This window comes from Chiloscyllium punctatum, chromosome 46 (genome assembly GCF_047496795.1).
Source record: "Chiloscyllium punctatum isolate Juve2018m chromosome 46, sChiPun1.3, whole genome shotgun sequence".
Classification (NCBI taxonomy): Eukaryota; Metazoa; Chordata; class Chondrichthyes; order Orectolobiformes; family Hemiscylliidae; genus Chiloscyllium; species Chiloscyllium punctatum.
In genome coordinates, this window is record NC_092784.1 from 39028264 (window position 1) to 39043156 (window position 14893).

The window sequence follows — 14893 nt, forward strand, 5'->3', positions numbered from 1 at the left end:
AAACGCAAGTTTGATTTTCGCTTATTGACAACATAAAACTAGGTGGGATTCTGAGCGGCAAGCAAGATCAAAAGAGTTCTCGAGGCAACTTAGAGAAGCTGATTGAGCAAACAAATACTTGACAGATCAATATGCTGCGTGAAGTTATCCAATTTAGTAAGAGAACAGAATAGTAGAGTATTATTTAAACAGTGATAAATTAAGAAATATTAGTGTACAGAGGGATCTGGTTGTCCTCATCCATTGGCTCCCTGAAAGCAAGCATGTAGATGCAGCAAGCAGTTAGGAAGGCAAATGGTATCCTGGCCTTCATTGCAAGAGGGTTCCAGTGCATGTGTAAGGAATGGGTGAGACCACACCTGGAATATTGCGTGCAGTCTCCTTATCTAAGAAGAAATATTCTCTCCGCGTACAGAGAGTGTCATGAAGGTTCCCCAGACTGATTCCTGGAACGATGGGTACATTGTACAAGGAGAGATTGGGCCAGTTGGACCCGTAATTACTATGTTTACAAGAACGAAAGGGGATTTCATTGACACACATCAAAGTTTGACAGGGCTGGATAGACTGGACGCGGGAATCGTTTTCTCCCTGGCTGGGAGTCCACAATGAAGGGATCGCTATTTCAGGACATGGCACATATCATTCCGGATGGAGAAATGGGGCAATTTTCTTCACTCAGAGGATGGTGGACCTGTGGAATTCTCTCAGCTGTGTAAGTCAAACCACTGGATACAGTTCAGAAAGAACAATTTCTCCAGTCGAAAGGTGTCAGCGGGTAGCTGGAGAAAGCGAGAGCAAGAGCATGGCATTAAACGGGAGGGTCAGCCATGTTCACACTGAATATAAGAATGGGCCTGATCATTCAAAATAGCCGATTCCTTCTCCCATTTTCTACACTTCAAAGCTGTGCACTTGACTTGAAACTAAGTAACAGTTCCTTCACTACCACGGAGTCAAAATCCTGGAACTCTCTTCCTAAAGCCACAATGGGTGTAACTTGGGGATGGACAATAAAGGCCAGGCCCAGCCATTGAAGCTCACATCCCATGACTAAACGCTAAAAACAAAAAATAAAAAAAAGCTATTGCAATCCCAAGAAACATTCCTTCCAGCCTGAAAAACACTGCCTGCGGTTTCCAGTCACTCGGCCAATTCTGTATCACACTGCCACTGTCACTTTGTTCCACAAACTTCAACTTTGCTGACCAGCCAGTTATTTGGCACTATATTGTATTCTGCACTTCTCCATTGACACAGCAGAATGTTAAAGAGTAGTTAATCCCACGCCAATTCTTCACAATGTGCAGGATTGTGACATGTAACTTATGCTTTGATCAAATATGTTCCAATATGAAAACTCAATCTATCTTTTCCTTAAATATGACTGGGTGGTGCCCCTTTACAAAAAGGATAAGTACTTTCAGGAGGTTACCTGACGTTCTTCAGCATGTACAGGACTTCCAAAGGCAAGTGAGAGCTGGCAACATCGAACTCAGTCAGGTCAGCCTCGAGAACAGAGGGAGGGGGCTCCTTCGGCTGCAGGGTCGGAACTTCCTTGTTAATGTGTAAGAACCTGTGCAGGATGCAGGGTACAAAGAAATCCTTTAGACATGGAGACAGAGACTGCATGGCCCAGGCAGGGAGGCTTCAACACAATGACTTTGCTGCACTCTGTTTCAATCATTCAGGCTTTTTATACCTGTTACACTATTATTTTACTTACAGATTTCTATCAATCAGACAATAGATAATCCTTGATATACAAACTCAGTCAACATTCAGCATTTGGTTGAAGCAATCACTCAGACTGGACTAAAGACAAACTCGCCCAAATACTAGTTCACCTGAAAGGCATCTTCTGCAAACTTTCACAGCTGCGGTCCCTGCCCTGACAGGTCAGGGAGGGGAGGGGTTGAACTACCCTTGGCGCAGAGTTACTGAACAATTAAATCATTGACAAACTCACACCAGGTATTATAGTAAGCTGATTGATCCTCCGCCAATCCACGTGCAGAACCACAGTCATGTGTGACTGGTTGTATTTTAATCACAATCCCCGACAGTAACACTGCTGCTTGGTGACTTCCGGTCAAGGACTACAGATTATCAACCAGCACTGAGAGGGAAGTTTTAATCCATCTGCATGAACAGTACATGCATTCACTCTTAACTCACTTTTCCAAACAGATACCAGTAAACAAGGATCTACTGACTTAAGGGTATGATTATTCCAGGAATGACGAAGAGAAAGACTGAGGTTTAAATATGGTCATTTGTAACACTGTTTTCATTGCATGCTTTAGAGGTGCCGGTGTTGGCCATGGGTGGACAAAGTTAAAAATCACAATACCAGGTTATAGTCCAACAGGTTAGAGCCAACCAAAGATTGTAGTGGGGAGTTGTGCACAAAGTCCAAGGAGATAGGGGAAGCGCTAGATGAATATTTTCATCAGTATTCACACTGGAAAAAGACAATGTTGCTGAAGAGAATAGAGTTACAGACGACAGATGGGATTGAGGTTCACAAGGTGGTGGGGTTAGCAATTCTGGAAAGTGTGAAAATAGATTAGTCCCCTGGGCTGGATAGGATTTATCCCAGGATTTTCTGGGACATTAGGGAGGAGATTGCAGAGCCTTTGGTTTTAATATTTATTTTGTTGTTGTCGACAGGATTCGTGCCAGAGACTGGAGACGAGGAAATGGTGTCCCTTGTTCAAGAAGGGGAGTAGAGACAACTCTGGGAATTACAGACCAGTGAGCCTTACTTCGGTCGTTGGTAAAGTGTTGGAAAAGATTATAAGAGATAGGATTTATAATCATCTAGAGAGGAACGATATTAAGGATAGTCAACATGGTTTTGTGAAGGTTAGGGCGAGCCTCTCACACTTTATTGAGTTCTTTGAAATGGTAACCAAACAGGTGGGTGAGGGTAAAGCGGTTGATGTGGTGGATATGGATTTCAGTCAGGCATTTGATAAGGTTTGGCATGGTAGGGTATTGCACAAAATACAAAGACAGGAGATTGAGGGTGATTTAACAGTTTGGATCAGAAATTAGCTTGCTGAAAGAAGACACGGGTGGTGGTTGATTGGAAATGTTCAACCTGGAGTTCAGCTGCTAGTGGGGTACTGCAAGGATCTATTTTGGAGCCACTGCTGTTTGTCATTTTTATAAATGACCTGGATGAGGGCGGAGAAGGATGGGTTAGTAAACTTGTGGATAACACAAAGATCTGTGGAGCTGTGGATAGTGCTGAAGGATGTTACAGGTTATAGAGGGACATAGGTAAGAAGCAGAGTTGGGCTGAGAGGTGGCAAATGGAGTTTAATGTGGAGAAGCCTAAGGTTTTTTTTTAGATTAGGTTACTTACAGTGTGGAAACAGGCCCTTCGGCCCAACACGTTCACACCGACCCGCCGAAGCGTATACTACCCAAACCCACACTCCTACATTTACCCCTTCACCTAACACTACGGGCAATTTAGCATGGCCAATTCACCTAACCTGCACATTTTTGGATTGTGGGAGGAAACTGGAGCACCCGGAGGAAACCCACGCAGACACGGGGAGAACGTGCAAACTCCACACAGAGTCGCCTGAGGTGGGAATTGAACCTGGGTCTCTGGCGCTGTGAGGCAGCAGTGCTAACCACTGTGCCACCGTGCCGCCCACGGTGATTCACTTTGGAAGGAGTAACAGGAATAAAGAGTACTGGGCTAATGGTAAGATTTTTGGTAATGTGGATGAGCAGAGAGATCTCTGTATCCAAATACATCAATCCCTGAAAGTTGCCACCTCGCTTGATAGGGTTGTTAAGGAGGCATATGGTGTGTTCGCTTTATTGGTAAAGGGATGAGTTTTGGAGCCACAAGGTCATGCTGTAGCTGTACAAAACTCTGGTGCGGCCACTTAGAGTATTGTGTACACTTCTGATCACTGCATTATAGGATGGATGTGGAAGCTTTGGAAAGGGCTCAGAGTAGATTTACTAGGATATTGCCTGGTATGGAGGCAAGATCTTATTAGGAACAGCTGAGGGACGTGAGGCTGTTTTCGCAAGAGAAAAGCTTGAGAGGTGACTTAATAACAACACATATGATGATCAGAGGGTTAGACAGGGTAGACAGTGAGAGCCTTTTTCCTCAGATGGTGATGGCTAGCATGAGGGGTCATCACTTTAAATTGAGGGGTGATAGATATAGGACCGATGTCAGATGTAGTTTCTTTACTCAGAGAGTAGTAGGGGCATGGAACGCACTGTCTGCAACAGTAGTGGAGTTAAGGGCATTTAAATGGTCATTAGATAGGCAGATGGACGAGAATGGAATAGTGTTGGTTAGGTGGGCTTCAGGCTGGTTCACAGGTCAGTACAACATCGAGGGCCGAAGGGCCTGTACTGTGCTGGAATGTTCTATGTCCCAACATATATGAAAGAACCGCAACTAATATGGTCAATCTAAAAGATGAAATACTTAACAAATGATCCATTTTTTTTTCCAATGTATCATTTCAGCGGCATCACACTGTAATCTTTTGCTATCAATTCCGTGTTGTATGGTCTTATACACCACAACCACCTGACAAAGGAGCAGCGCTCCGATAGCTAGTGCTTCTGAATAAATCTGTTGGACTATAACCTGGTGCTGTGAGATTTTTAACTTCATTGCATGCATTATTCAGCTTATTTTAGCGGAGATCAGCTCTATTAAAGATAGTGAATGTCAACATGGCAACATCATGTGCGAGCATCACATTCCTTTAACAGGTCCTGGAAATAGGTCAGTGCAGGGCAATTTCACTCCAGTGGGTATACTGAATGACAGACTAGGACAACCCAATTTCTCGCAGGATTGCCGGCAGTCTCTGGCTGTGTTGTGTTGAGATCCAGACTTGCGGCATGCCACATTGCTTTGGCACGATAAGTGCCGGGGTGCCAATGTGCACACTTGCCTCAAACAACACAATGTCCCCAAAGTGCTAAAGGCAACTTTGCCCAAAATAACAGTGTTCTGCATAAAATGAGAAACAGGGTTCAAAATACAAACCAGCTGGTTAACAGGAAGAACAAAAACAGTAGAGCAAATACAAAATGATTCAAAAGCAATGTCCTACATTGAAACTGCAATTTGCTGAATAGTTCAGCATTTTCTACCCACTAAAGTGTAGTGGTGAGGTTTACAACACAGTCATACTGCATGTGCAAAGTTGATTTCTGTTAAAACCACTCCAATTAGGCAGCCTCAAAATTCCCTTCTCCTGCTGGAGAATCTCAAAGAAATACTTGTCATCAATCATTCTAACGTGTTCACAATTAAAGCAAACATTTTGGGAGGGAAGGGAATCATTTTACAATGACATGCAGCACAACTGCAACAGCTTGGAGTGCACCAGTACTGATCTTCCAATGAAAGATCACTGACCTAAAACTTTAACTGGTTTTCCCCCACATACGCTGCCAGACCCGTTAGGTATTTCCAGCTGTTTTTATTGTCATTTCAGATTTCCAGTATCCACAATACTTTGCTTTTTCATTTACCTCTGTCCCTTCAAAGGAAACACCCCAGGTACTTCACCAATATATATAAAAAAGATGCTGAGCCAACATATGCTCAAAGGGGAGGCCGATTTGAACACAGCTTTGTTTTGCAACATCCAGCTGGGCAGATGAAGGCACAGCAGCCAGTGATGGGAGGAAGGGTATGAATATTTCACAAGAGGTCAGAGATAGGGCTCCAGAGGGTTTGGAGAGGAGATTTCAACACAAGGTCGGGACTTTTAAATGAGGGATAGCGTGTGACAGGGCTTGGTGAGGGATAGGACGTGGGCAGCAGCGTGACGGAGGATATACGGAAGAAGCCAACCTTTGCAGTTACCTTGAAGGTGAGAATGGTGAGGGACTGTCTACCGTCAGCAAATCCTCTGAGACAGAAACAAAAACTAGTGATGCTGTGGGTGCAGTCTTTGCAATGGAGACTATGTTGAAACTCAAACAGGGTGAAATTGCAAAAAATTCAATTCAGCTGTCAACATTAGCTGCAGAAGGGACACAGAGTTGGCCTGGAGGGAGCTTGTGACAGGCCTAATGACAGTTAACTTTGGTTTTCTAATGTTTAGCTTCAGGTTAGTGTGTTCTCACCCAAGGCTAGATGTTAGACAAGTGGAGTTGACCCAAATGCCAATGTCTGTCAAAAGACTTGAACGAGGGGAATGAAAGGAGTTTATATCCTGAACAGAACAACTAAAGCAAGAAGAAAAGTAATCGTGGGAGATCCTCTGAGAGACAGTGGTTAAGAGCTGGATCAAAGTGTGATTCGGTGAGAAGCACCACACTATTGTTGCGGAGGTTTAAGTGGGGCAGCTAGCAGGAAGACAGACGTCAAGAAGGATTGAGGTACGGTCACCCACGAGGTCAATTTTAGTAAAGATGTGGAGCAGCAACAGAAAAGGGGGGGGGGGAAAAAAAGAGGATTCATGATGCACTGGGATTAAGAGTAGGGAAAGCAAGGAGAAAGCTAGTGTTAGGGGAGTGAGGGGGAGGGGACAAACAGACAAGTTTTGAGAAAGTTTAAAAAAAGACACATGGCATTGCCACAGGTTTGAAAAGAAGCCTCTCTTGAGTTCCAAAAACAGTTAAAGCCCATGGATTGGGAACAACTTGTCCCAACCTGCAGCGCAATGATCTCAAATGGGTTAATGTTACAATATACTGCACAGCTTACTATCAATGATTTTATTCAGGATGCTTTCGTGATGTTGGAAAGGGAGCCATTCATCAATCAAGAGGGGAAGGGGAGAGATTGATAGACAGAGAGAGACAGAGACAGAGACAGAGAGAGAGAGAGAGAACACACGCAAGGCACAGAAAGAGAGAAGGAAGCGCAAGAGACAGTGAGCGAGAGAGGGAGAGAGAGGGTGAACGAGAGAGGGAGGGAGAGAGGGTGAGCAAGACGGTGAGCGAGACAGAGAGAATGTTAGCATGCAAGAGAGAAAGAGTGTGAGCACAAGAGAAAGAGTGAGTGCAAGAGAGAGAGAGAGAGAGAGAGAGGGGGGAGCGCGAGAGAGACAGCGAGTGCGAGAGAGAGCATACGAGCGCGAGAGAGAGTGAGAGAGCACGAGAAAGAGACAGAGCGAACGCGCGAGAGGGAATGAATGCGAGAGAGGGAGACAGTGAGCGCGCGTGCGAGAGAGAGAGAGAGAGAGACGCTGAGCGAGTAAGAGAGAGGGGGAGCGCGCGAGAGACAGCGAGAGGGGGAGCGCGAGGGGGTCGAGAGCGAGAGGGGAAGCGCGGGGGGGGAGCGCGCGGGGGGGGGGAGCGCGGGGGGGGGAGCGCGGGGGGGGGAGCGAGGGGGGGGGAGCGAGGGGGGGGGAGCGAGGGGGGGGGAGCGAGGGGGGGGGAGCGAGGGGGGGGGAGCGAGGGGGGGGGAGCGAGGGGGGGGGAGCGAGGGGGGGGGAGCGAGGGGGGGGGAGCGAGGGGGGGGGAGCGAGGGGGGGGGAGCGAGGGGGGGGGAGCGAGGGGGGGGGAGCGAGGGGGGGGAGCGAGGGGGGGGGCGCGAGGGCGAGCGCGAGGGGGGCGCGAGGGCGAGCGCGAGGGGGGCGCGAGGGCGAGCGCGAGGGGGGCGCGAGGGCGAGCGCGAGGGGGGCGCGAGGGCGAGCGCGAGGGGGGCGCGAGGGCGAGCGCGAGGGGGGCGCGAGGGCGAGCGCGAGGGGGGCGCGAGGGCGAGCGCGAGGGGGGCGCGAGGGCGAGCGCGAGGGGGGCGCGAGGGCGAGCGCGAGGGGGGCGCGAGGGCGAGCGCGAGGGGGGCGCGAGGGCGAGCGCGAGGGGGGCGCGAGGGCGAGCGCGAGGGGGGCGCGAGGGCGAGCGCGAGGGGGGCGCGAGGGCGAGCGCGAGGGGGGGCGCGAGGGCGAGCGCGAGGGGGGCGCGAGGGCGAGCGCGAGGGGGGCGCGAGGGCGAGCGCGAGGGGGGCGCGAGGGCGAGCGCGAGGGGGGCGCGAGGGCGAGCGCGAGGGGGGCGCGAGGGCGAGCGCGAGGGGGGCGCGAGGGCGAGCGCGAGGGGGGCGCGAGGGCGAGCGCGAGGGGGGCGCGAGGGCGAGCGCGAGGGGGGCGCGAGGGCGAGCGCGAGGGGGGCGCGAGGGCGAGCGCGAGGGCGAGCGCGAGGGGGGCGCGAGGGCGAGCGCGAGGGGGGCGCGAGGGCGAGCGCGAGGGGGGCGCGAGGGCGAGCGCGAGGGGGGCGCGAGGGCGAGCGCGAGGGGGGCGCGAGGGCGAGCGCGAGGGGGGCGCGAGGGCGAGCGCGAGGGGGGCGCGAGGGCGAGCGCGAGGGGGGCGCGAGGGCGAGCGCGAGGGGGGCGCGAGGGCGAGCGCGAGGGGGGCGCGAGGGGGGCGCGAGGGCGAGCGCGAGGGCGAGCGCGAGGGGGGCGCGAGGGCGGGCGCGAGGGCGAGCGCGAGGGCGAGCGGGGCGCGAGAGGGCGAGCGGGGGGCGAGAGGGCGAGCGCGAGGGGGGCGAGAGGGCGAGCGCGAGGGGGGCGAGAGGGCGAGCGCGAGGGGGGCGCGAGGGGGGCGCGAGGGCGAGCGCGAGGGCGAGCGCGAGGGGGGCGCGAGGGGGGCGCGAGGGCGAGCGCGAGGCGAGCGGGGCGCGAGAGGGCGAGCGGGGGGCGAGAGGGCGAGCGCGAGGGGGGCGCGAGGGCGAGCGCGAGGGGGGCGCGAGGGCGAGCGCGAGGGGGGCGCGAGGGGGGCGCGAGGGGGGCGCGAGGGCGAGCGCGAGGGCGAGCGGGGCGCGAGAGGGCGAGCGGGGGGCGAGAGGGCGAGCGCGAGGGGGGCGAGAGGGCGAGCGCGAGGGGGGCGAAGAGGGCGAGCGCGAGGGGGGCGAGAGGGCGAGCGCGAGGGGGGCGAGAGGGCGAGCGCGAGGGGGGCGAGAGGGCGAGCGCGAGGGGGGCGAGAGGGCGAGCGCGAGGGGGGCGAGAGGGCGAGCGCGAGGGGGGCGAGAGGGCGAGCGCGAGGGGGGCGAGAGGGCGAGCGCGAGGGGGGCGAGAGGGCGAGCGCGAGGGGGGCGAGAGGGCGAGCGCGAGGGGGGCGAGAGGCGTGCGCGAGCGCGGAGGGGGCGAGAGGGCGAGCGAGCGCGAGGGGGCGAGAGGGCGAGCGCGAGGGGGGCGAGAGGGCGAGCGCGAGGGGGGCGAGAGGGCGAGCGCGAGGGGGGCGAGAGGGCGAGCGCGAGGGGGCGAGAGGGCGAGCGCGAGGGGGGCGAGAGGGCGAGCGCGAGGGGGGCGAGAGGGCGAGCGCGAGGGGGGCGAGAGGGCGAGCGCGAGGGGGGCGAGAGGGCGAGCGCGAGGGGGGCGAGAGGGCGAGCGCGAGGGGGGGCGAGGAGGGCGAGCGCGAGGGGGGCGAGAGGGCGAGCGCGAGGGGGCGAGAGGGCGAGCGCGAGGGGGGCGAGAGGGCGAGCGCGAGGGGGGCGAGAGGGCGAGCGCGAGGGGGGCGAGAGGGCGAGCGCGAGGGGGGCGAGAGGGCGATGCGCGAGGGGGGCGAGAGGGCGAGCGCGAGGGGGGCGAGAGGGCGAGCGCGAGGGGGGCGAGAGGGCGAGCGCGAGGGGGCGAGAGGGCGAGCGCGAGGGGGGCGAGAGGGCGAGCGCGAGGGGGGCGAGAGGGCGAGCGCGAGGGGGGCGAGAGGGCGAGCGCGAGGGGGCGAGAGGGCGAGCGCGAGGGGGGCGAGAGGGCGAGCGCGAGGGGGGCGAGAGGGCGAGCGCGAGGGGGGCGCGAGGGCGAGCGCGAGGGGGGCGCGAGGGCGAGCGCGAGGGGGGCGCGAGGGCGAGCCGCGAGGGGGGCGCGAGGGCGAGCGCGAGGGGGGCGCGAGGGCGAGCGCGAGGGGGGCGCGAGGGCGAGCGCGAGGGGGGCGCGAGGGCGAGCGCGAGGGGGGCGCGAGGGGGGCGAGCGCGAGGGGGGCGCGAGGGCGAGCGCGAGGGGGGCGCGAGGCGACGAGCGCGAGGGGGGCGCGAGGGCGAGCGCGAGGGGGGCGCGAGGGCGAGCGCGAGGGGGGCGCGAGGGCGAGCGCGAGGGGGCGCGAGGGCGAGCGCGAGGGGGGCGCGAGGGCGAGCGCGAGGGGGGCGCGAGGGCGAGCGCGAGGGGGGCGCTAGGGCGAGCGCGAGGGGGGCGCGAGGGCGAGCGCGAAGGGGGGCGCGAGGGCGAGCGCGAGGGGGGCGCGAGGGCGAGCGCGAGGGGGGCGCGAGGGCGAGCGCGAGGGGGGCGCGAGGGGGGCGCGAGGGCGAGCGCGAGGGGGCGCGAGGGCGAGCGGGAGGGGGGCGCGAGGGCGAGCGGGAGGGGGGCGCGAGGGCGAGCGGGAGGGGGGCGCGAGGGCGAGCGCGAGGGGGGCGCGAGGGCGAGCGGGAGGGGGGCGCGAGGGCGAGCGGGAGGGGGGCGCGAGGGCGAGCGGGAGGGGGGCGCTGAGGGCGAGCGGGAGGGGGGCGCGAGGATAAGCGAGAGAGAGAGAGGAGAGAGGGTGAGCACGAGGGATAGAGGGTGAGCGTGAGGGAGAGAGGGTGAGCGCGAGGGAGAGATGGGGAGCGAGAAGAGAGAGAGAGAGAGAGAGAGAGAGAGAGAGAGAGAGAGAGAGAGAGAGAGAGAGAGAGAGAGAGAAGGGGTGAGTGCGAGAGACAGAGTGAGCGCGACAGAGAGAGAGAGAGAGAGGGTGAGAGCAAGAGAGAAGGGTGAGCACGAGAGGGAGAGAAAGGGTGAGGATGAGAGAGGGAGAGGATGAGCACAGGAGAGAGAGAGAGGGTGAGCGCAATATGGAGAGAGGGTGAGCACGAGAGAGAGCAAGAGCGAGAGGGTGAACGCGAGTGAGAGAGAGAGAGAGCGAGAGAGGGTGAGCGCGCGAGAGAGAGAGAGAGAGAGAGAGGGGAGCGTGAGAGAGGGGGAGCCCGAGAGAGAGCGAGAGGGCGAGCGCACGCGAGAGAGAGAGAGAGAGAGAGAGAGAGAGAGAGAGGGTGAGCGCGAGAGAGAGAGGGTGAGCGCGAGAGAGAGATGGTGAGCGCGAGAGAGAGATGGTGAGCGCGAGAGAGAGATGGTGAGCGCGAGAGAGAGATGGTGAGCGCGAGAGAGAGATGGTGAGCGCGAGAGAGAGATGGTGAGCGCGAGAGAGAGATGGTGAGCGCGAGAGAGAGATGGTGAGCGCGCGAGAGAGAGATGGTGAGCGCGAGAGAGAGATGGTGAGCGCGAGAGAGAGATGGTGAGCGCGAGAGAGAGATGGTGAGCGCGAGAGAGAGATGGTGAGCGCGAGAGAGAGAGGGAGAGCGCGAGAGAGAGAGGGAGAGCGCGAGAGAGAGAGGGAGAGCGCAGAGAGAGAGAGGGAGAGCGCGAGAGAGAGAGATTGACCAAGAGGATGAGCGCGAGAGAGAGAGAGTGAGTGCGAGAGTGAGAGGGAGAGTGCGAGAGGGTGAGTGAGAGAGAGAGAGCTTGTGCGCAAGAGAGAGAGGGAGAGCGCGAGAGAGAGAGATAGACCAAGAGGGTGAGCGCGAGAGAGAGAGAGAGAGAGAGAGAGAGAGAGAGAGAGAGAGAGAGAGAGAGGGAGTGCGAGAGTGAGAGGGACAGCACGACAGGGTGAGAGAGAGAGAGAGAGGGTGTGCGCGAGAGAGAGGCAGGGTGAAGGTGAGAGTTGGGAGAGAGAGGTTGAGACCGAGAGGGAGAGAGGTAAAAACAATGACTGCAGATGCTGAAGGGGAGAGAGGGTGAGCGCCAGAGAGAGAGAGTGAGGGAGAGAAAGGGCGAGCACGAGAGGGAGAGAGAGAGGTTGAGACCGAGAGGGTGAGCGCCAGAGAGAGGATGAGTGCGAGAGAGAGGGTGAGCGCCAGAGAGAGAGTCGTTAGTGCGAGCGAGCGAGCGAGCGAGCGAGCGAGCGAGCGAGGAGAGAGAGAGAGAGAGAGAGAGAGAGAGAGAGAGAGAGAGAGAGAGAGAGAGTGAGAGGGAGAGAAGGGCGAGCGCGAGGGGGAGAGAAAGGGCGAGCACGAGAGGGAGAGAGAGAGTGAGCACGAGAGGGTGAGTGTGAGAGAGAGAGATAGACCAAGAGGGTGAGCGCGAGAGAGAGAAAGTGAGTGCGAGAGAGAGAGGGTGAGCGCGAGAGGGGGAGCGTGAAAGAGATAGAGGGTGAGCGTGAGAGACAGAGGGGGGAGCGAGAGAGAGAGAGCACGAGAGTGAGAGGGAGTGAGCGCTGAGAGAGAGAGAGAGGGTGCGCACGAAAGAGAGGGGAGCGCGAGAGAGAGGGGGGGAGCACGAGAGAGAGAGGGAGGGTGAGCGCGAGAGGGAGAGAGAGAGTGAATGCGAGAGGGAGAGGGAGAGCGCGACAGGGTGAGTGAGAGAGAGAGAGAGAGGGTGTGCGCGAGAGAGAGGGAGGGTGAGGGCAAAAGGGAGAGAGAGAGGTTGAGACCGAGAGGGAGAGAGGATGAGTGCGAGAGAGAGGGTGAGCGCCAGAGAGAGAGAGTCGTGAGTGCGAGAGAGAGAGAGAGAGAGAGAGAGAGCGCGCGCGAGAGGGAGAGAGAGAGTGAGCACGAGAGGGAGAGAGAGAGAGAGAGCGCGAGAGGGTGAGTGTGAGAGAGAGAGGTAGACCAAGAGGGTGAGCTACGATGAGGGAGAGAGAGAGTGAGTGCGAGAGTGAGAGGGAGAGCGCGAAGAGGGTGAGTGAGAGAGAGAAAGGGTGAGCGCGAGAGAGAGAGGGTGAGCGCGAGAGAGAGAGGGTGAAAGGATAGAGGGTGAGCGTGGAGAGAGGGGGGAGCGAGAGATGGCGAGCATGAGAGTGAGAGGGGGTGAGCGTGTGTGTGAGAGAGAGAGAGAGAGAGAGAGAGAGAGAGGGTGCGCCGTGTGTGTGAGAGAGAGAGAGAGAGAGAGAGAGAGAGAGGGTGCGCACGAAAGAGAGGGCGAGTGCGAGAGAGGGGGGAGCGCGAGACAGAGAGAGGGGAGCGCGAGAGAGAGGGGGGGGGAGCACGAGAGAGAGAGATAGGGAAGTGCGAGAGAGAAAGAGGGCGAACGCGAGAGGGAGAGAGAGGGTGAGCGCGAGAGGGAGAGAGAGGGTGAGCGCGAGAGGGAGAGAGAGGGTGAGCGCGAGAGGGAGAGAGACGGTCAGCACGAGAGAGGGAGATGGTGAGCGCGAGAGAGGGAGAGGGAGAGGGCGAGCACGACGGTGTGTGCGAGAGACACTGAGCGCGAGCGAGTGAAAGGGTGAGCGCGATAGAAAGTGTTAGAGAGAGAGAGAGAGCGGGTGACAGCAAGAGAGAGAGAAGGGGTGAGGGTGAGAGGGAGAGAGGGCGAGGGCGAGAGAGAGGGGCGAGCATGAGAGAGGGAGCGAGAGAGGATAAGCGCGAGAGGTGGGGAGAGGTGGGGAGGGAGAGAGAGAGAGAGAGAGAGAGAGAGAGAGAGAGAGAGAGAGAGAAAGGAGTGAGCGCGAGGAGGGTGAGCAGCGAGTGAGAGCGCGAGTGAGAGCGCGAGTGAGAGCGCGAGTGAGAGCGCGAGTGAGAGCGCGAGTGAGCGCGCGAGTGAGCGCGCGAAGTGAGCGCGCAGAGTGAGCGCGCGAGTGCGAGAGAGAGAGAGTGAGTGCGAGAGAGAGAGAGGGTGAGTGCGAGAGAGAGAGAGGGTGAGTGCGAGAAAGAGAGAGGGTGAGTGCGAGAGAGAGAGGGCGAGAGAGAGGGGGAGCACAAGAGAGAGAGAAGGTGAGCGCGAGAGAGAGAGAGAGAGAAAGAGAGAGAGGGTGAGGGTGACAGATAGAGTGTGTGAGCACGAGAGAGAGACGGGGGTGAGCACGAGAGACAGAGTGTGAGCGAGAGTGAGAGAGAGACAGAAGAGGGTCAGAGAGTGAGAGAGAGGGCGAGTGCGAGAGAAGAGGGCGAGTGCGAGAGAAGAGGGCGACGTGAGCGAGAGGGTGAGCGAGAGGGTGAGCGAGAGGGAGAGGGAGAGGGAGAGGGAGAGGGAGAGGGAGAGGGAGAGGGAGAGGGAGAGGGAGAGGAGAGGGAGAGGGCGAGGGCGAGGGCGAGGGCGAGGGCGAGGGCTGAGGGCGAGGGCGAGGGCGGAGGCAGAGGGCGAGAGCGAGAGCGAGAGCGAGAGCGAGAGAGAGGAGGGTGAGCGCGAGAGAGAGAGTGAGAGCAGAGGGGGTGACCGTGAGAGAGAGAGGGTGATCACGAGAGAGAGAGGGTGATCACGAGAGAGAGAGAGAGAGAGAGAGAGAGAGAGAGAGAGAGGGCGCGAGAGAGGATGAGCGCGAGAGAGGGCGTGTGTCGAGAGAGAGGAGGGCGTGTGCGAGAGAGAGAGAGAGAGAGAGAGAGAGAGAGAGAGAGAGAGAGAGAGAGAGAGAGAGAGAGAGAGAGAGAGAGAGAGAGAGAAAGAGAAAGAGAGAGAGAGAGAGAGAGAGAGAATGAGCGTGAGAGGAGAGAGAGAGGGTGAGCGCAAGAGAGAGATAGACCAAGAGGGTGAGCGCGAGAGAGAGAGTGAGTGCGAGAGTGAGAGGGAGAGCGTGGAGAGGGTGAGTGAGAGAGAGAGAGAAGGTGTGCGCGAGAGAGAGAGGGTGAGCGCAAGAGAGGTGGGAGGGTGAGGCCGAGAGCGCGAGAGGGGAGAGAAAGGGCGAGCACGAGAGGGAGAGAGAGCGGCGAGCGTGAGAGGGAGAGAGAGAGAGTGAATGCAAGAGGGAGAGCGCGAGAGGGTGAGTGAGAGAGAGAGAGTGGTGAGTGCGAGAAAGAGAAAGAGAGAGAGGGTGAAGCGTGAGAGAGAGAGAGAGAGAGAGAGAGAGGGGAGAGAAATGAGCGAGCACGAGAGGGAGAGAAAGGGCGAGCACCGAGAGGGAAGAGAGAGAGCGCGAGAGGGGTGAGTGTGAGAGATGAGAGAGAGGGTGAACACGAGAGAGATAGACCCAAGAGGGTGAGCGCGAGA

General features: G+C 58.1%; 1 protein-coding gene across 9 annotated transcripts in view; it reads right to left on the bottom strand.

The window, feature by feature from the left end:
• Positions 1 to 14893, bottom strand: part of pnpla6 (patatin-like phospholipase domain containing 6) — a 224021-nt gene that overhangs the window by 154173 nt on the left and 54955 nt on the right. For all 9 annotated transcript variants that reach the window (XM_072564052.1, XM_072564051.1, XM_072564054.1 and 6 more), the window contains one exon: positions 1436 to 1576. In XM_072564052.1, the coding sequence (XP_072420153.1) occupies positions 1436 to 1576 (141 nt within the window). The remainder of the gene's footprint in view (positions 1 to 1435; positions 1577 to 14893) is intronic.